General features: G+C 37.3%; 1 protein-coding gene across 4 annotated transcripts in view; it reads right to left on the bottom strand.

Moving 5' to 3' along the window:
• The window catches only part of ITGA7 (integrin subunit alpha 7), a 331,759-nt gene that overhangs the window by 120,189 nt on the left and 189,401 nt on the right, over window positions 1-22,169 (bottom strand). For all 4 annotated transcript variants that reach the window (XM_053708086.1, XM_053708088.1, XM_053708089.1 and 1 more), the window contains 6 exons: window positions 19,603-19,810; window positions 17,992-18,185; window positions 15,366-15,454; window positions 13,617-13,744; window positions 13,098-13,193; window positions 9,105-9,166 (listed from right to left, as the gene is read on the bottom strand). In XM_053708086.1, the coding sequence (XP_053564061.1) occupies window positions 9,105-9,166; window positions 13,098-13,193; window positions 13,617-13,744; window positions 15,366-15,454; window positions 17,992-18,185; window positions 19,603-19,810 (777 nt within the window). The remainder of the gene's footprint in view (window positions 1-9,104; window positions 9,167-13,097; window positions 13,194-13,616; window positions 13,745-15,365; window positions 15,455-17,991; window positions 18,186-19,602; window positions 19,811-22,169) is intronic.

Raw genomic sequence — 22,169 nt, forward strand, 5'->3', positions numbered from 1 at the left:
TAGAAGGTAACCTTGCTGTACAAAAATCTTTTTAAGCAAACCTTCCAATTTTTTATCCATAGGATCTGTGAAAGCACAACTATCCTCGATAGGAATAGTAGTGCGCTTGTTTAGAGTAGAAACTGCCCCCTCGACCATAGGGACTGTCTGCCATAAGTCCTATCTGGGGTCGACCATAGGAAATAATTTCTTAAATATAGGAGGGGGGACAAACGGTATGCCGGGCTTCTCCCACTCCTTATTCACTATGTCCGCCACCCGCTTGGGTATAGGAAAAGCGTCAGGGTGCACCGGAACCTCTAGGAACTTGTCCATCTTGCATAATTTTTCTGGAATGACCAAGTTGTCACAATCATCCAGAGTAGATAACACCTCCTTAAGCAGTGCGCGGAGATGTTCTAACTTAAATTTAAATGTCACAACATCAGGTTCAGCCTGTTGGGAAATTTTTCCTGAATCTGAAATTTCCCCATCTGACAAAACCTCCCTCATGGCCCCTTCAGATTGGTGTGAGGGTATGACAGAACAATTATCTTCAGCGCCCTCCTGCTCTTCAGTGTTTAAAACAGAGCAATCGCGCTTTCTCTGATATGCAGGCATTTTGGATAAAATATTTGCTATGGAGTTATCCATTACAGCCGTCAATTGTTGCATGGTAATAAGCATTGGCGCGCTAGAAGTACTAGGGGCCTCCTGCGTGGGCAAAACTGGCGTAGACACAGAAGGAGATGATGTAGAACCATGTCTACTCCCTTCATCTGAGGAATTATCTTGGGCAATTTCATTATCTGTGGCAGTACTGTCCTTTCTTTGTTTGGACGCTATGGCACAATTATCACACAATTTTGAAGGGGGAGACACATTGGCTTTCATACATATAGAACATAGTTTATCTGAAGGCACAGACATGTTAAACAGGCTTAAACTTGTCAATAAAGCACAAAAACCGTTTTAAAACAAAACCGTTACTGTCTCTTTAAATTTTAAACAGAGCACACTTTATTACTGAATATGTGAAAAAATATGAAGAAATTGTTCAAAATTTACCAAAATTTCACCACAGTGTCTTAAAGCATTAAAAGTATTGCACACCAATTTTCAGAGCTTTAACCCTTAAAATAACGAAACCGGAGCCGGTTACAGATTTAACCCCTATACAGTCCCAGCTACAGCCTTTGCTGTGACTTTACCAAGCCCAGAGGGGAATACGATACCAAATGACGCCTTTTAGGAACTTTTCCAACTACTTTCAGGTCCTCACACATGCATCTGCATGTCTTGCTCTCAAAAACAACTGCGCAGTAAAGGCGCGAAAATGAGGCTCAGCCTACAACTGGGAAGGCCCTTCCTGACTGGAAAAGGTGTCTAACATAGTGCCTGACGTTAAAAAACGTTCCCCAAGTTTATAGGTGTGAATTATCAGCATAAACATGAATAAAATGTCCAAATAAAGCAATCGATTTAGCCCATAAAAGTGTCTACCAGTTTTATAGCCCATATTAAGCCCTTTATTCTGTTTGAGACTAAGAAAATGGCTTACCGGTCCCCATGAGGGGAAATGACAGCCTTCCAGCATTACACAGTCTTGTTAGAAATATGGCTAGTCATACCTTAAGCAGAAAAGTCTGCTAACTGTTTCCCCCAACTGAAGTTACTTCATCTCAACAGTCCTATGTGGAAACAGCAATCGATTTTAGTTACTGTCTGCTAAAATCATCTTCCTCTCACAAACAGAATTCTTCATCCTTTTCTGTTTCAGAGTAAATATTACATACCAGCACTATTTTAAAATAACAAACTCTTGATAGTAGAATAAAAAACTACATCTAAACACCACAAACTCTTAACCATCTCCGTGGAGATGTTGCCTGTGCAACGGCAAAGAGAATGACTGGGGTGGGCGGAGCCTAGGAGGGACTATATGGCCAGCTTTGCTGGGACTCTTTGCCATTTCCTGTTGGGGAAGAGATATTCCCACAAGTAAGGATGACGCCGTGGACCGGACACACCAATGTTGGAGAAATATTTACAAAAATGTGAAGGGTGTACTCACTTTTGTGAGATACTGTATATATTATATACAGTATCTCACAACCAGAAAATACCGGATATTTATATGCAGTATTAAAAATCAGAAAAAACTGACATGTTTTAGCAGAGCTCCGTTGAAAATATTTAATTAATATAATTTACCCATCACTTTCCTATCTGAAAGCACCCTATTCTCCACCTCAGTAAGTCTCCTAATACAACTCATCTGCAGAGATCGGCAACTGCCAAATACTGGGCTGAGAGGGACGGTTTCGGACAAAGGAAGGCCGCGCCATTTATCCAGCTTAGCACAGAGGCCGTGAGCAGTGGCATGGCTCTGTGAATATTACTCTCCCAATTTGCGAGAAGTAACTACCATTGAGATATAGCAGCCCTACATGATAACTAGATGATTAAACACCTGAGCAGCTGCCTGTTCCGATAAGTGATATGATGCTGCGGCCATTACAAGCTACCCTCCAGCAGGCGCGCCTGTGGATACCTGCTGTACAGCACACGAGTAAACCTACTGTCGGTCCAGTATACAGAGAAAGCGAATTTAAAGGCAGGCAGACACACGCAAGCCACCTCTGCACCAAGATTGTACATAACGCGCTATAATAATGAATCAGAAAGATTTTAACTTGGAACTGCTGGACCTACTGCTGAACCTCAAGAGACAAATGGAGAAGCAATTTGGGGACCTCTCGGCCCTCCTACAGTCAGAGCGAGCTAACCCACAATCACCACCACCTGAGCCCTTGCCTGAGGACTTGAGCTTGTCTGAGATTGACCCGTCTTCGCCCACCATGTTCGGAGCAGCACAAGCAAACCACATCGTAACAGCGGAGGATATGGGAATGATGCACGCATACTCGTGGTGGCCGGATTCAGAAAACCTAGAACGCTTCACACTAGACTTCCTCAAAGCCGAAAGCAGTGTTGCTCTCACGAACCTGTGGTTCCGGGGAGTGGGCGGCCTACCTCTTGGAGCCCAACCCACGCTCAAGTGCATTCACAAACCCAGAGAGTCGAACGCAGCATAACACCCAGAACAAGAGACTCACAGAACTCTTCATAAAGCACCCTGGTTCATTCAGAACTTCCGCATCAAATACCACTACTGATCCAGCGAGTGAGTTCTTCAGGCCCCAACAGGAAAAGGTGAACTTTCTTAAAAGTGGAGTGGGCTAGAGTTACCTGATCTTCAATAGCGTAGATGGTTCCTCTGTGTACATGGGATCTATCTGACCACCGATGACACCGGAGCTTAAAATTTCCCATAGCGCTCTAACTCTAGGCTGAATCCCTAATCCCATTTTATTATCTTATCATATCCCAGACCTCTTCATTAATACTTATAACTGGCCAAAACTGGAATCCTGAACTAAATCCTTGACAAGACTTTTGGAGTTACCATATATTTCCTACCTGAGGTTACAGTCCCCCTATGGTACTTTTTTAGGTTCCTACCTAGACCCTTATTATGTTGTGTACTCCCAATGTTAATACTGTTCAATATACTATGATGCATGGTCCTCCCAGTTTGGTTTTCCTTACTATGCTTAAATATGTCCCCCACATTTAGAGGGGATTCTATGTTTGGAACTTCAGGGGCTCATCAGCTTTCACATTGTCTCCCCTGCTTCCTTACCTATTCTAGTCTTATTGCCATGTTTTTTACTAGGGAAGTAACTGCTTGTATTTTGCATATGTTTTCATTTCAACTTTGTATATATTGAGAACCTCACAGAAATGCCACGTATGGGAGCGGTCTAAGTCGCAATGTTCTATGTTACCTATTCTCCTTATAGAACTACACAACACGTTTCTCTTATGTAATTTGCAGATCTCTAGTTATTAATAGTCTGGATACACTAGCAATGAGGGCTCTCACTACGGATAAATTGAGTCTCACCTTAAGCTCTAATCTCACTGTTTATAGAATACCAATCTATGTTAAATGCCTCTAAAATACCACATCTGTAATGGGCTTATCTACTCTAAGTATTTACGCCATTACATAGTTATTATTATAAGGCCCCTCTCAGACTAACCTAGCCTACCTTAGACTAATTCTACGTGTCCAGAATATTCATAAACTATATAACTATCAACTATAGGAATTTCTATATACACAACTTTTATTGTAGATAAGTATTGGGGAATTATACCCTGTCTCATGTGCCCAACTACCACTCTTATATTCTACTTTGCTAATTTAGCTTTATCTTAGTTCTACTACTTACCTGAACAAGTTTTTTATTGTAGGACAGTTCTTCTCACCTTAGCTGAAAGATGTAGTTTAAATCTATGCGAGTACATTGAGATACATAGCTATATCTCCCTAGTTAAACTCACTCTACTGAGACGCATTGATATTTGATTAATGCCCATATATAGAGGTCCCAAATTTTACTTGCTTCAACTCCAATTGATGGCATCTTTTACTACCTTACTACAGCCTTATATAATAGTTTGGGGTCACACATATTTTATAGCATGGACTGTGTTTACTTGCATAATATTACCTATATTTGTATATCTTTACTTGTTAGCATTATATGTTATGACCCAGGTGTCTCTGAAGCTGCTACTATACTCTAATATCGCTTTCCAGGATGCTTCAAGATGTCCTAAGTACCTATATCTAATTTATATTTTGGAGCCTGCTCTAAGTGGAACAAATTTCTACACACAAGTTTTTAGGTGTTTATATTATATAGTTTATATATACTAGACTCTTCTAATAAAACTATACATTCATAGTTAGGGATGTTAGAGACTGTTTCCACAATCCACACTTCGCTCCCTCTTGTTTCAAGCTGTTGCTCCCTTGAGCGCTTCTCTTAATGTGCCATGGAAAGAGTCATAGGACTAGAGACTTTCTTCCTCTTATTTATAAAGAATATACTTGTTACTCTAAAGCCCTTCAATGAATACATATGCCTGTTTCTTGAGGGTTATTTATTTCTATAGTTTATAGTATACACTGTGGTCTTTAGTTATTGTACTATTTACATAGTTACCCCAGGATATTCTCACTACTACTCCCTGCTACTACCTTTTAATATGCTAGAAAGAATGGTGTGCATGTCACATATTGGCTACATATGCTTCAATTCTATATTTATAGTTTGAACTTTTTACATAGCCATATACGGTTTTGCTCAGTCCATTTGCTCTAGATCTTATGCACACTCCACTACCTTGTCTGTGCATAGGAGCTACATGTTCCCAAATGATGACCTTTTAATTTGCAATACTTGCATGGTTATATATAGCTCTTTCTCACCTGGGGGGTATGGTTCATATACAGCTAGTTATCACTCCTGTGATATTGTATGTTTTGTTTATACTACTCATATTTCTACATGTACCTCAGGTACCTATATCTGTATCTGTATGTCTTCTCACTCTGGTGGGCTACGCTCCTTATATTGGCCAGTACCTGCAGTCCCACTTTAGTTATATTAACCTACCTCATGCGCTGGCGTGTACAACGGACCCCATACTGCCTTTGCTTAGATCTGGCATAGGATAAATCTTTGAACTGCCTTATCATGTGACCGTGATCTCTACTATATAGTTACAGGAAAGCATTGTTCCTTATATGTAATTAGGTTTAATCCAGTTAATATTACTTGAAGTTTATATGTTTAAGGGTGTATTCACATCAGGGTTCTATTTAGTGAGTCCTAATAGTTCACAGTTGTGGTTATTTTTATACTACTCTTCTTTTAACCCCATGCATTCGGCCTAGAGGACTCAGCCATCTTTGTAATTCCAATAGTACTTTGTTGTTCCCTGTATTGTTCTGTTTGCTCCATTACTGCTCATATTATAGTTTAATATGCTACCTTCCCCAGTATGCACGCTATCTCAATCTAATGGTATTTTTGGGAATCTAAGAGTCATGAGCAGGACAGCCTGTATTACACATTGAAATGCTGTTCCCCTTCCTATTAATTGGATAAACAATAAGCTGTTCCTTTGAAGTCTACCCCTGTGACTACACTACATGACCTCTACTTACTCCCTGCACCTTACTATTTTGGTATCTTATAAGGCTCCACCCCCTTCCCCATCCCCCACTCCAATTAGAGCGGCTCTTGCCCGCTGAACTTCCTTTCCCCCTCTCCGCTAACTTGGTCCAAAAGTGATCAAACACAAACTAATTCTCACTTGCCCCATTTTTTTTCTAGATTACATAACTACATGAATGGCAAGGTGGAGACTACACTTATTATTTCTATAATATAAAAATGAAGTTTCATTATTCTTTATTGGTATACTGGTTATGTATGTCCTACAATATTACTCTCGTTTACTAGATATTTGTTGTAAACTTCTTTATCTACAATACTTGTAATACGAATACCAGACACAGCCTTATATTGCATATTTATTGTTTTGATGTTCTTCCAGGAACGCACAGACTCTATACCAAGATTTGTTGTATGTTTTTGGGTATACAATATATGTTTCTATGTTATATGTTCATTGTCACCGGATGAATACTTGCTGTAATCCTTCTCACAACCTCAATAAAAATATATTTACAAATGAAAATCAGAAAAAACTGCTTCTACTTCTAGTGACAATTATTTAGTGTGACCTCCCCTTACACTACAGCAATAGCAGGAACCTGGCTCTCGTAAACCTAAATGTAATGGAACCCTAATTAATGTAATTGCCAACACCTGTATTTGTCCTACTATTTCATGTCAAAATGACTGTTGTGAAAAAGGTCTATTACACCAGGTTTGTGCAAGACATGCTTGAGCGTTAGATTCACATGTTGTATGAGTTTAATAGGAAGCTTGCTAATAAGACCAACTTTTAATCACATCATTCCATTCAAAATGCCAAAGATCACAGAATTTGACAGACATAAAATCATACTTTTGCATCAGCAAAGCCACTCTCAAAGGGAAATCAGCAAACAAACTGGATACTCAAGATGTTGTATTCAAGCTATTATAAAGAAATTTGAAGAATCAGGAGAGGTCAAGGACAAAAAAGGACTGGAAGGTCAAGAAAACTTTCAAAATCTGATGAGAAGTTTCTCAGAGTTTCTTCTTTAAGAGACCGGAAGAAGTCCAGCAAGGACCTGGCACAGCATCTGGCAACTATATCGGAATGCCAAGCTGACCATTCTACAGTCTGAAGAAGCTTGATCAGGAATGGTCTTTGTTGAAGGGTAGCAGCCAAGAAACAACTTTTTTGGAAGGGGAACAGGGTGAAAAGGCTAAGATATGCTAAAGTTTACTAAGATTGGAATGAAGATCAGTGGAAAAGAGTATTATGGATTGACAAATCCAAGTTTGACATTTTTTGGTCCAATCGTCAAAAATATGTGAGAAGAGCTGGAGAGAGATGGAAGAATGAGTGTGTGCAGCCTTCAGTGAAACATGGTGGAGGCTCTGTCCTGGTTTGGGGCTGCATTTCTGCCAGTGGTGTTAGCGATATTGTCCGAATTGATGGGATCATGAATGCTGAAAAGTACAGACAAGTTTTAATGCATAATCCCATTCCTTCTGGAAAGCGCCTGATTGGGAATAGTTTATTTTTTTAGCATGATAACGATCCCAAGCACACTGCTAATGCAGTGAAATCATATTTGGAGAGAAAAACAGCTGACAGTCAAGGACTGGCCTCCACAGAGTCCAGATCTGAATATTATAGATGCAGTATGTCATCACCTGCACAGAGAAAGAAATAACAGACAACCTAAATCTAAAGAAGAACTCTGAGAAGTGCTGAAAGAAGCCTGGTATAATATACCAGAACATTACTTCAGAAAACTCCAGGACAGTCTCCCCAAAAGAGTTCAAGATGTGCTTAGTGCCAAGGGAGATCACACTTAATACTGACTTTTGCCTGAAGAAGCCATTTTGTTCAGATAATTGTGTTATTATTTTATATTTTGTGTACATATTTCCTATATTTTCTGTTTGTATCTTAATAAAAAGACTGAAAAATAAATATAAAAACATTAAAACTTTGGTAAAACAACAAATCTAAAGATGGCCTAAGACTTTTGCAAATGGAGCATTTATATCAGTTCCAGGGGTTCTCCAGTTACCTTCTCTCTCCCATGTGAATTTTTTTTTTATTTCAGAGAGCTTTATTATTTTCTATGGAAGGCATTTTTCATCTCTCTGGGATTTTCAGGTTCCTCCTCTTTTCTTAGAAAATTCAGTGAGTTCTGCCCCTATAGTCAGCACTATAATCTCTTTCAAAACTAGAGAATGTTTGATTATCTGGCCCATAGAAAGTAATGATGCTCTCTAGGAAACTGAAGCTGACAGGTTTTCAGTTTTCATATAAATAAAAGACATGAAAAATGCAATCTAATTTGTAAAAGATACACATAAATATACAAAGTATGAGCCTAATGTGTCGAAAGTTAAACAAAAATCAGAATTTCTAAAATCGCAATCCTAAATTCACTGCTATATACAAAATAAAATACAAAATAAAAAGTTCAAAGTTTAAATGTAATAAAATGTAATCTGAAGTGTAAAGTGATAACACAATAAAAAACACAAAGTATAAATGCAGCAGAACTCTATATTGTACTGGGCTCGTCTCTCCCTCACATACAGAAATGCAAGGAATGCCCCTTGGAGAAGTTTAGCAAAATCTGCCTTTTGAAAATTTCACTAGGGATCTCGCAGTGCTGGAGGATCATTTTAGATCATCTCACCTGAGCGAAGAGGATTTAAATATCAGGGCCCCACAAACATCCATGTATCAGGTGCAGAAAAGTAGAAATATTAACAGAAAGACTCCACACTCTCTTGATTTATTTTGCAGTTCCACTTTATAAATGTGACATTTCAAGGTATTCACCCCTTCCTTAGGCTGTCCGTAACGGGGTGAATACCCTGAAACATCACATTTATAAAGCGCAATTTAAACCCAGAGAGTGTGGTGTCATTCTGTTTATATATAATAGTCATAAACATGTAGTAAACACAGTGAAATGTACCCTATGTTAAAGATGTGTAGAACACATAGCACTAGGTTGTAGGTCATAAACATTCTGTGTAAAAGCTGGAACTTACTGATTCGTGGATTGTAGTTTACTGGTAATGCACTATAGCTGAAACAAGCTCTCAAATGGACACTGCAAGGAACAAAAAAGGAAAGACATAACAATATAATGATGATTAAACATAAAAAATAAAAATACAAACAGAGGTGTTAAAAAGGAAATAAACATGACAAGCAATTTAAAAAGTGTGGTTTATCACACAGGGGCTTGTGTTGCTGCAACAATAAATATAATAAAATCACTCTGTATTTGTGCTTATAGAGGAGTTTAACAAATGTTTAATGAAAACAAACACATCTTTGTATCTGCACAGATATATCTATGTATCTCATATGCAGACTAGAGGCAGCAACTTCCACCTCGTATCTAATTCTCAATGATGACATAATCTATAGCAACATCATTGGGGATATAAATGTATTTTAAATGTATGAACCTTCAAGAATACTGAGGTACCAAGCAAGGTGGTGAGTATATAGGCATTAATAAAATATAATAAGTAAAAGTCTAGCTGCTGCTCGCTGGCTGTAAAGATTTCTCACACCCCTACTGTGGTCACATTGACACAGATAAGAAGCTCAGTGACAAAACACAATCGGACTATAGAACTGTTGTACAATGAATTCAGAAGTGATTAAATCAATGTAGCAACCGTTGTATACTTCTTGAACACCATGGTAACAGTATCACAAAACTAGCAGAGAATAGTAATGGTCTAATATATTCACTGAGGCCCTGAAAGTAGAGAAATGAGAATCCATATGCACAGAACATCACAACAGAAAATACTGTGCCTTACAAACAGGAATGGACACAACAACAAACAGCAGTTGGCAATCAGAAGATAAAGGAGAGAAACACAGTTAATTTAGCTGCTTGAATGCAGACAAAGACACTGTTTTGTGCTCCCTGCTTTGTGCCATCTACTTAAACAGAGCAAGTTCTGGTGCCAGAGGTTAGAAAATACAAAACAGCTCAGCAATTATAAATGTCTGTGTTTAAAAAAATTACAATTAAAGGGACATTGCATTCATTATGTTACCATAGAATTTTTAATTATGCATAGTTTAAAAACTTTGCAAGGTACTTTAATGACTTATTTTGCCTTTTTGAAATGAATAGTGTTTCCCTCAGAGAGAGAGGTTTGAGTGTATCCCGCAGAACCCTAACACTCTTACAAGCTGCACAGTGATTGGCAAGGGGTTTAAGCCATCGGTAAGGTTCCCCTTGGCAGCCGCAACCATTGCAGCGTCTGAGTAGGAAACAGGGATAGGCACAGACAAAGGCTGTGGCGGACATTTTCCAAAGTACAGACCTTAGTGAAGGACACCAAGGTACATTTAAAATTAAAAACATTATTTTATAGTGCTTGGTGTTATTATACTGATGCAGATACCACTGATCCTATAACCAGTCCCCCTCTGGTTATACCCATGTGCCAGTGTCACTACTGTGTCATGATATAGCGCTGGGTGTTATTATACTGATGCAGATACCACTGATCCTATAACCAGTCCCCCTCTGGTTATACCCATGTGCCAGTGTCACTACTGTGTCATGATATAGCGCTGGGTGTTATTATACTGATGCAGATACCACTGATCCTATAACCAGCCCTCCTCTGGTTATACCCATGTGCCACTGTCACTACTGTGTCATTATATAGTGCTGGGTGTTATTATACGGATGCAGATACCAATGATCCTATAATCAGCCCTCCTCTGGCTATACCCATGAGCCAGTGTCACTACTGTGTCATTATATAGCGCTGGTTGTTATTATACTGATGCAGATACCACTGCTCCTATAACCAGCCTTCCTCTGGCTGTACCCATGTGCCAGTGTCACTACTGTGTCATTATATAGCGGTGGGTGTTATTATACTTATGCAGATACCACTGATTCTATAACCAGCCCTCCTCTGGCTATACCCATGAGCCAGTGTCACTACTGTGTCATTATATAGCGCTGGTTGTTATTATACTGATGCAGATACCACTGATCCTATAACCAGCCCTCCTCTGGCTATACCCATGAGCCAGTGTCACTACTGTGTTATTATATAGTGCTTGGTGTTATTATACTTATGCAGATACCACTGATTCTATAACCAGCCCTCCTCTGGCTATACCCATGAACCAGTGTCACTACTGTGTCTTTGTATAGTGCCCTGATTTTCTTGCTTAAGTTTCCTAAATACTGTCTGCGAAATTACCATTGAAATCACTGGGAAGCGCTAAACAAGAATTAGCGGCGCATTTATAATATAATAATAATAACTAGTATTTATATAGCACCTTTCTCCCAGTGGGACTCAAAGCGCTTTTTCAGCGCTCACTTTCGGAATAAACCAAATCACCATTTCCATTACCCAATTTAATGGTACTCATTTTATCGACCTCGGAAGGATAAAGGGTTGAGTGGGCCCTGCCGGGATTTGAACCAGTGACCTTGGATCTTTTAAACAGGCTTTTTTGTAGTCAGTGCATTTACCAACTGAGCTACCAACACTGCACAAAGTATCATTTTACTCCTGCCGAACACTGACCAAAACTTAAAGGGACAGTCAACGCAAATTTTTTTATTGTTTAAAAAGAAAGATAATCCCTTTATTACCCATTCCCCAGTTTTGCACAGAAAACATGGTTATATTAATATAATTTTTATCCCTGTGATTAACTTGTATCTAAGCATCTTCTGACAGCCCCCTGATCACATGACTTTTTATTTATTATCTATTGACTTGCATTTAAGCCAATAAGTGCTGCGTTGTTAGAATCCACAGACGTGAGCTCAATGTTATCTACATGGCTCACATGAACTAGCACTCCCCTGTTGTGCAAAGCTAATACAAAGCATGTTATTAAGGGGCTGTCTTAGTGACGTAGAAACAGACAGAAATTTAGAGGCTTAAAGGGACACTTAAACCCAATTTTTTTCTTTCATGATGCAGATAGAGCATGTAATTTTAAGCAACTTTCTAATTTACTCCTATTATCAATTTTTCTTCATTCTCTTGCTATCTTTATTTAAAAATCAGGAATGTGATGCATAGGAGCCGGCCCATTTTTGGTTGATAACCTGGGTTATGCTTGCTTATTGGTGGGTAAATGTCAGCCTCCAATAAACAAGTGCTATCCATGGTGCTGAACCTAAAATGGGCTGGTTGCTAAGATTTACATTTCTGCTTTTAAAATAAAGATAACAAGAGAACGAAGAAAAATTGATAATAGGAGTAAATTAGAAAGTTGCTTAAAATTTCATGCGCTATCTGAATCATGAAAGAAAAAATTTGGATTCAGTGTCCCTTTAAAGGTTAAAAAGTATATTAATATAACCATGTTTTTTGTGCAAAGAAGTTCTGAATAAATTCTGAATGTCATTTGTACATAGGCATGATGGGTATACTGGGTATGTTTGCTCAATGATTATATTTTTTTAACTTTTTATATTTTTTAACTTTTTCTTTAATGTTTTCCATTACTGAGTGAAAAAAAAACTACTTCTCCCAATTTGGCAAGTTTTGTCTCAAATATGGGGAAAATAGAAAAACCTGCCGGGTTTTTCACAAGCTGGTAAAACGTAATGCAAAAGTATGTAAACTGGGTGTAAAATGTAGATTATGTGGGATTTTAAGAGCTGAAATTATTAGTGCTTTTCAATTGCCAATTATCAGCAATAATGTAAACACTGACATAGTAAGGTAGGGTAAGTAATGCACAAAATTACATCTTCTATTGAATAAGAGCATGTAATTCTTTCTTAAGAAGGACGCTTTAAGCATTGGAATTATGCTCATTCTCAGTCTGAGGTACTACTGTGCACAAAGCGATTGTAGGATGAGAGTAATAGGGCTATCACACACCGATATGTTGCCAGTTTTGGTTTTCAATAAATAGTAATAACTTTATTATATTATTATGTTTATTTCACATAAAAAAAATGAAACAAAACACATTGACATTCAGGTAGCATACAAAAAGTAGCCACTTCAAACACTCACCAGACCCCGTTACCGACACCACAATTGTTCTGCTGTAGGTCAATGTTTTGTGGCTCAACGGTGATATCTTTCTGCAGGCGAATAACAGGACGAGACCTAAGGAAGATACCAAGTAATATCATTTGTGATTTATAGCATAAAACTAAAATTTTCTCTCCAACCTGTTAAACATCCATTATTCTTATATAACAGGGCTTTTGCAAACTGGATTGTGTTAAGCACATCTGACTCTGGAACAGCCATCCTGTAACCCCATCGAACACTGATCATTATAGCATAAACTAGTCACATTGGGAAAGCACCGATATAGTAAAAATGCTGCAATCACTTCCCACCTATCCAAACTCATGGACTGCCTAGCCATGCTCTAAAACCCCAGCTGGACCCACAGCTTGCCCCGTTCTGCCTATGCAACCCCTGCCTTCTTGCACCGGAATGTTGTAGTCACAGTGTTTGTCCTCCACCAGATTTTTCTTTATAGAACTACCCCAGATTTTAGCCCACAGGTGCACAGCTCACCTGTAGAAAACGATTGTGTCTGAGAGAGATCCCACTACCAGATCAGGGTACGTGTTTCCATCTATATCCAGCCCCCCAGATAAGGAGTATCCAAAGGTTTTCATTGCCACACTCACTCCATCAAGAATCTAAGAGTGGCAAAAAGACACAAACACATTGTTAGTCACTCAGTATTTTCCTATATCCTAAAATGTTAGGAATAATTTTAGAGCAGTGTTAGGTTAATTGTAATAAGAAAGTACTTTGTAATGTTTTTTTAACAACATGTTGTCTACCACAACCTGTCTGTCACACAAAGTCCATATTAGTGGCTCATAACTGACAGCCATGGTTTAGACTGTAAATGGCAGTTTGGTTTCTAACAACATCACATAACATTTTCTACTAAGAATATATTATTTCAAATATATTATTTTTACACATTCTTAGGCGTCCAACTCCCTACTGTCTATGAGCACACAGTTTCCCTTCTGTGGTTCATGTTAGTCAACAAAGATAAGATAATTTAAATCAGCATTAAAGGGCACGAAACACCTAATTGCATGATTTAATATAGTGGGTGAGTTTACAAATGTTTCGATTACATTAACACCTTGTTTGTTGCATTTTTTTATTTAAAATCACCATTTGTCTTATCTGGAGGAGCTAATCTGTACTTTCCAACATTTATGGCTAGGTATTAGGGACTGGGGAGATTGAGGGGGGGGGGGCGTTGACAAATTGTGGGAGGGGTCAGATTAGACGGGGTGGTGTATGTGGGCATGCCTGGGTGGTCTATGGGCATTATCTGGACGGTCTATGTGCTGGTATAAGGTAAATTCTGCAAATAGGGACAAATGGCTGTCTCAAAGGGACAGCGGGACAGAGCTCAGAATTAGGGACTGTCCCTCTCATATAGGGATAGTTGTGAGGTCTGCTCATCGGGACATGTTACTAGAATAAACAAGGCTAGCCATGGGCATTATGTCAGCAAAATGTAATTGTTTTGCAGTTTCTTATCTGATAATCTCTGTTGAAGCCAATTAGGGGCAGATATGTGACTGGGTTTGATTTGTGGAGCCTGCAATGTACTCTTTTAACTATCAGAATTGGATAGTTCTTAATTAAAGGGTCCCTAAAGTAAAAAATAAGGTAGGGCATATCATTTTTAACAACTTTTCAATTTACTTCTATTATCAAATTCTTGCTATCCTTTATTGAAGAGTAAATCTAGGTAGGCTCGTAAGAGCTCAGGAGCATGCACGTGTCTACTCTGTGTTCTCCAACATTGTAGCAGAGTTATACATTCTTATAAACACTGTGCCATAAAGTACTAAAGACACATGCACACTCCTGAGTTCTTATGAGCCTACCTAGATTTACCATTCAACAAAGGGTACTAAAAGTACAAAGCAAATCTGATAATAGAAATAAATTAGAAAGTTGTTTAAAATTGCATGTTCTATCTGAATCATGGAAATGTAAGTTTCACTTCACTGTCACTCTAAAAAATAAACAATAAAATTGTATTGCAAAGTTGTTTTACTACACATTTTATATCAAAATCTCAAAGTGTTTAGTGTCCCTTTAATTAGAGAGGTACTAGCTTGAATCCCTTGAGGACCAGATTTATACACCTGCGTTCTACCAATTATTGAGGGTACTGGAGAGGGCCTTCATTTTCTTATATTTGTATGTTTGCCTCTTACTGTCCTGTCACACATAATGCATGTCCTGTTAAGTTTCCCCTAATAAAAAAATCCACAATACCTGTGCTTCTTTAGTCACTAATCCTGATTGGCTGCCAAGATAAATATAAACTTTTCCATCTCCATCAAATGGTGCTCCAACTGCAACATCTGTTAGAGAACCAAATACACTTTTTAAAAATGTTTACATCATTCTTGGTCAACAAAGTTTGTTATTCACAGTAAAAAAACACTTAGAAAACTCTTAATAATAAGTTTTTAGTTTAAAAATAACATAACACACAAACATTGTATATTTAAAAAGAAACTATCATATGAAAACATAGTATTTAAAGGGACATTTTAATGTAACAATGACATGAAATCATCAAATATAAGGAAAAAATGCGGACATCATCTTAGTGCAGGTAGTCTATGGTTTATTGTAGACAAAATACTGTATATACATCATATTCAATTTCATGTCATACCATCAAGATCTGACATGTTTCCTGTGCCACCAGGCACACTTCCTCAGACTTTGTTAAAGTGATACTAAACCCAAATTGTTTTCTTTAATGATTCAAATAGAGCATGCAATTTTAAGCTACACTACAGAAAATTGGGTTTTGTTTCTTTTTATTATAAAAAAGCCATTGTTTTGAAGCAAACTGGGTACTGGCAGACAGCTGCCAGTACCCAAGATGGTGGAAATAGGTTGAGGGTGGAGGGTTAGAGAGCTGTATGGGGGGATCCGGGAGGTTGGGGGCTAAGAGGGGATCCATCACAGCGGAATAAAAAAAAAAAGAAAAAAAAAAAGCCTTTATTTTAGTACTGGCAGACTTTCTGCCAGTACTTAAGATGGAGGTGACAATTGTGATGTGGGGGAGGGAAGAGAGCTGTTTGAGGGGGGTCAGGGAAGGATCGGGGGGTGGGATGTGTCAGGTGGGAGGCTGATCTCTACACTAAAGATAAAATTACAAGCTACCTAATTAACCCCTTCACTGCTGGGCATAATACAAGTGTGGTGCGCAGCGGCATTTAGCGGCCATCTAATTACCAAAAAACAATGCCAAAGCCATATATGTCTGCTATTTCTGAACAAAGGGGATCCCAAAAAAGCATTTACAACCATTTGTGCCATGATTGCACAAGCTGTTTGTAAATAATTTCAGTGAAAAAGTTAACGTTTTTTTTTATTTGATCGCATTTGGCGGTGAATTGGTGGCATGAAATATACTAAAATGGGCCTAGATCAATACTTTAGGTTGTCTACTAATATATATATTATATATATATATATATATATATATATATATAAATATACACATGTGAAGGGTTATTCAGGGATTCCTGACAGATATCAGTGTTACAATGTAACTATCGCTAATTTTGAAAAAAAAAAAAAAAATGGTTTGGAAATAGCAAAATGCTACTTCTAGTTATTGCCCTATAACTTGGGAAAAAAGCAAAGAACATGTAAACATTGGGTATTTCTAAACCCAGGACAAGATTTAGAAACTATTTAGCATGGGTGTTTTTTGGTGGTTGTAGATGTGTAACAGATTTTGGGGCTCAAAGTTAGAAAAAGTGTTTTTTCCCCCCATTTTTTCATCAAATTTGATAATTTTTTTATAGTATATAATATGTGTGGGTACAGTAAATGAGTTAGAGGAAAATTACAGCTAAACACAAACACTGCAGAAATGTAAAAATAGCCCTGGTCCTTAAAGGGATAGTAAAGTCCAAATTAAACTTTTATGAATCAGATAGGGCTTGTAATTTTAAACAACTTTCTAATTTACTTTTATAATTTGCTTTGTTCTGTTGTTGTTCTTAGTTGAAAGCTAAACCTAGGAAGGCTCATATGCTAATTACTAAGCCCTTGAAGGCCGCCTCTGCATTTGACAGTTTTTCACAGCTAGAGGGCGTTAGTTCATGTGTTTCATATACATAACACTGTGCTCATGCACATTAAGTTATTTAAGAGTCAGCCTGAAATGCAAGTCTGTCAAAAGATCTGAGATAAGAAGGCAGTCAGCAGAATCGTAGATACAAGGTAATTACAGAGGTAAAAAGTATGTTTCTATAACAGTGTTGATTCTGCAAAACTGGGAAATGGTAAATAAAGGAATTATCTATCTTTTTAAACAATAACATTTTTGGTGTTTACTATCAATTTAACGGTAAGAAAATGTATAATCGGTCTGGTCACTAAAGGGTTAAATAACAATTACATGCACTTATTTGTACATTAGTGACTCAACTTGCTATGTGTTTAACCCACATAAAAGGTTTAAACATCTAGGTAAAGTCTTTCTTGGCGCTTGCAAGTATTACAACCAGGGCACAGCTGGTGATTGTTGCCACTCTTAATTGATTTATAGTGACTTTTATGTACTTTTAAGCTGGAATTCCTTATTTACAACATTGGGACACAAGAACCTATGTAATGCATACAAATACTAAGGGCCCAGTTATCTAAAGGTCACTGCTCATGCAAGATGGTCTAAGAAATCTCCTCTATCTCCTCTACATCTTGAGAGATGTTTATGTAGCTATGTAGTGTTCTTTAGGTGAAGCAGAGACTCAAAAAATGTGTTTGATTCTCTCCACGCCAGTGAGGTTTATTTTATACATCGGGTCCTAAATCAGAATACAAGGAGCAGACTTGATGTAGCTGTGAGTTCCAGTTTGTGGTTTCTTACCTTTAAACCCATCCTGATTGATGTCTCCCAAACTACAAATTGCAATGCCAAACATAGAGCCTTCTCTTCCATTAAGTCGTACGGACGGTGTTCTGTCCAATGTACCAGCCTGGTTCATGTAAATATACACAGCACCACCCAGTTCATCCTTACGTGAGAAGAAATTAGGAGCACCAACCAATAAGTCGGTCCAACTAAACAAGGCAAAAAAGTTGAGAACAAGGGAGAGAAAGAGACAAAGTAAAATTATTTTTGCCAGCTCCTATGAAATGTATTTTCCAAATGATAAAATTAATTAGGTCACATTATAATTTTGAGTATTTGTATGTGTGAACATCTTGCAAGTAAGTATTTATGTAGAGTAAATTCATACAAATAGCGGTAATATTAAAGAAGATACCATTAATTTGTACCCACCCTGCCACTCACTGACATTGTCAAACTCTCAAAATATTTGTTAAAGGGACATGAAACCCCAAAAAAATATTTAATGATTTAGACAAAGCATACTTTTTAAAAAAAAAAAAAAAAAGTGTCCAATTCACTTCTAGGATCAAGTTTGCTTTGTTCTCATGTTATTCTTTGTTGAAAAGCATACTTAGGTAGATAGCATGTCTAGAGCACTACGTGACAACTAACACTGCTGCCATCTAGTGTTTTTCAAATTACAATTTAGTGCTCCCGACACGTATATGCTTAGGCCTACAAACCTGTTTTCCACAAAGGATATCACGAAAACTTAGTAAATTTGATAATAAAAGTAAATTGGAACTTTTTTTTAATTGTACGCTCTATCTGAATTGTGAAAGAAAATGCTAGATTTTATCTCCCTTAAAAGCTGATGTACGTTCCTGCTTCTTTCTTCCATACACAGTCAGGCCCTTTTTCAACCAAATCTGAAAACACAGATTTTTTTGTGCGCATGATTGGTCATGACTCTGCCATGCAGGACATTTCCTTTCTTGGTTCTGCTAGCAGTGTATTTTGGGTTTGAGTTGATCTTTTGTATGACAGAGCCACAGACATCTGTTCTATAAAGCAATGTGTTAATATCTGTGCTTTTTATCTGCCCTTCCTCTTTCTGTTTCAGGCAGAAAGTTGTGCTTATTATCAACTACATGAGTTTTCCAGCCTGGCTGGTGCTAACTGATTATACTAAGTGTTTCTTTCTTTGTTTAAGAAATTTCAAATTTATGGATTTTGCTTTGCCCAATAGCATCCAATATATTCTTCTTTTATAAACGTTTAATAGACAAAAAATACATCATTATTTTCTCCAACTGAATGATGCTCATTCCCTTGGCACCAATATATATACTGTATATATTTAAGGAAGGTTTCTGCCTCATATTATTGTACAGACTGTTCCCTTATTGACTAGCGCCCTATTACATGTCCTCATATCTACTAAAGTAAAAACGTTAAAGCCAAGACATGAAGACCTGAATTAGTACCTAATGTTCATGACTACATCCAATATTTACTTAATCCTCCTTTACAATTTATCATTGATTGTGTAACCTCTGGTGCCTTCCTTATACATTGTGCTGGAATATGTTGGCACTTTACAACCACATCATCAAAATAAAAACAATATTTTTAAAAACTTACCCATCATTGTTCAGATCTTCAACTACCACTGAGTACCCAAAGGATGAAGCCACTGTTTCTCCCCACAAGGTGACCTCTGGGACCAGTTGGCTCCCACTGTCTCTCCGCAGGATGACCACAGCACCTGTGTGGTTTGCCCTTGGGGCCCCACTTACAAAGCTTAGCTTGTTCCGCCCCGTTAACCCCCACCCTGAGTCCAATGAAAAGCCTACAGGGTACAGGATAAGAGTAAGAACATTTTGCAACAGTAAGATTACAAATGTCAACACTAAAAACAGGCAAAACAGGCAACAAAGAAAGCAATAAAGGATGTAGATATTTAATGGATCGTTCTGGTGTGAGATGTCACAGAAGAGACAGAAAAATGGTTGTGTTCTCCTGGCTACCTTTATGCTCTACATATGCTCTTAAAGGGACATTAAAATCATATTTATATATGCACAACATATTCATTAGTAATTGCTGATGTATTTTGTAGCAGAGAAACTTGAAGGGCCTATTATTTCCTTAGGCCAATTAAGGACAGATATAAATGAGCTTCTAGAGATTCACTCCAGCATCTCTAAGGCAAAGACAAAATGTGCATTGTTTTGTAGTTACCTTTTCAAAGACTCTTATTATATATCCTCTACTGAGGCCAGATACTGAGGTACTGCAGTGACCAATCAATGGCTGTGTAGAATGTAGCAGATTTAGGCTTGTGAGGTCTGAAGTGTGTACTTTAAATTCTTGTGGGGATCCAAAAACTCACAATTTTCAGAATTACATTAAAGGAAATGAAATATAAAAATATATTGCAAAGGTTTTTTTACAGCACATAATTAAAGGGATATGAAACCCAAAAATTGTCTTTCATGATTCAGATAGAGTATATGATTTTAAATAACTTTCTAATTTACTTTTATTATCAATTTGTATTCGTTCTCTTAGTATCTTTTGTTGAAAAGCAGGGACATATGCTTAGGAGCTGGCCCATTTCTGGAGCACTATATGGCAGCACTTTTGGAAGAATGTTATCCATTTGCAAGCACAATAGATAGCAGCACTATTTCCCGCCATGGAGTGCTCCAGATGCCTACCTAGGTATTGTCAGAATTTCATGTGAACAAAGCAAATTTGATAATAGAAGTAAATTGGAAACTTTTTTTAAAATGTTATGCTCTGTCAGAATCACAAAATAACATTTGTGGGCTTCATATTCCTTTAAACATTTTATATTACAAATGTTTTTGCCATTTTAAATGAAAGGAAATGCATGCACAATACATAATGAAAGTGCACAGTAAAAATAAAATGTATTAGCATTTTATAAAGAATTTCATTTTGAATTTAATGTCCCTTTGAACTATATCTATTTGACTTGCCAGTGTCAGAGGTTTAAATATACAACATTTATTCCCACTAGGGCCACACTAAGCCTTCTGGGTGTTTTGCTGGAATCATAGCAATTAATGTCATGATTTCCTAAAAGATGCAAATCTAAATCCCAGCTTCACAATGTATTGATCCCACAACCTGAGATTTGCCCCCTTACTGGCTACACTGCCTGATGATCAGCTCCCACTCACTGTATCAACCACAATGTTCAAAGCTGGTGAAGGAGCCAATAAACAGAATACAAGAGGTGAGTGAATGGAATTACCCAGTGTTAGAGCTGCCCGATCCTACTGAATAATAAACAGACTCTACTCCTGGCTGTATGACCCCAGCAGCAATACTCTATAATGAGTGTACTGCTGAACAGGTGGTGGGTTATATATAATCAGGACAGTCTGAGGTTGTTTATATGGGTTAAGTGCCCCTGTGACAACAAAGATGAGTCAAGTCATTTCTTCATCCACCTTTCTTAGTAATAATAAGGCAAATTAATTTTAGAGGTATAATAATAAGGCAAATTCATTTTAGAGGTATAATAATAATGCAAATTCATTTTAGAGGTATAATAATAATGCAAATTCATTTTAGAGGTATAATAATAATGCAAATTCATTTTAGAGGTATTTTAATGTTCTAGAAAAAGGCAAGGAACTGACCTTGTTATATTTTATACTTACTCTTTTTTGGCACTTTGTTTCCTTGTGAGATCATATGTAACGTGTCATGTGTAATATGTAATGTCTAAAGTTAAAACAGTCTAAGTTAAAAATAATATCACTGGGAAATTATGTGTTAAATGGTTTAATTATCTTGTTATTTTTAGCTCAAATAAGTTTTACATTATGACATGCTTTCCAAATGAAGACATATTGTTATTGTAGCATTTAAATATATGTATTCATCACTGAGAAATGCAATATACTGTATATACCTCTTCCTGAGTCCCTCCCTGGCAACTAGAGTCTATAAAAAAACACTATGAGCTAAATGTACAACGCATATATTTATTTTTATTTTTTTAAATACATTTCCATAATTTCTAAGATAATTTAGAATTTATATTTATCATATTGAGATGAAATATGTCCTATCATGTTCTGCACTAACAATAAAAACCTACCAGGCAACTCTCCTATTATTTTAAATATGCAAATAGTTTTAGCAAGAAACACTTAGAGCGTGTTCTGTAG

The sequence above is a fragment of the Bombina bombina genome, chromosome 3 (genome assembly GCF_027579735.1).
Source record: "Bombina bombina isolate aBomBom1 chromosome 3, aBomBom1.pri, whole genome shotgun sequence".
Taxonomy (NCBI): domain Eukaryota; kingdom Metazoa; phylum Chordata; class Amphibia; order Anura; family Bombinatoridae; genus Bombina; species Bombina bombina.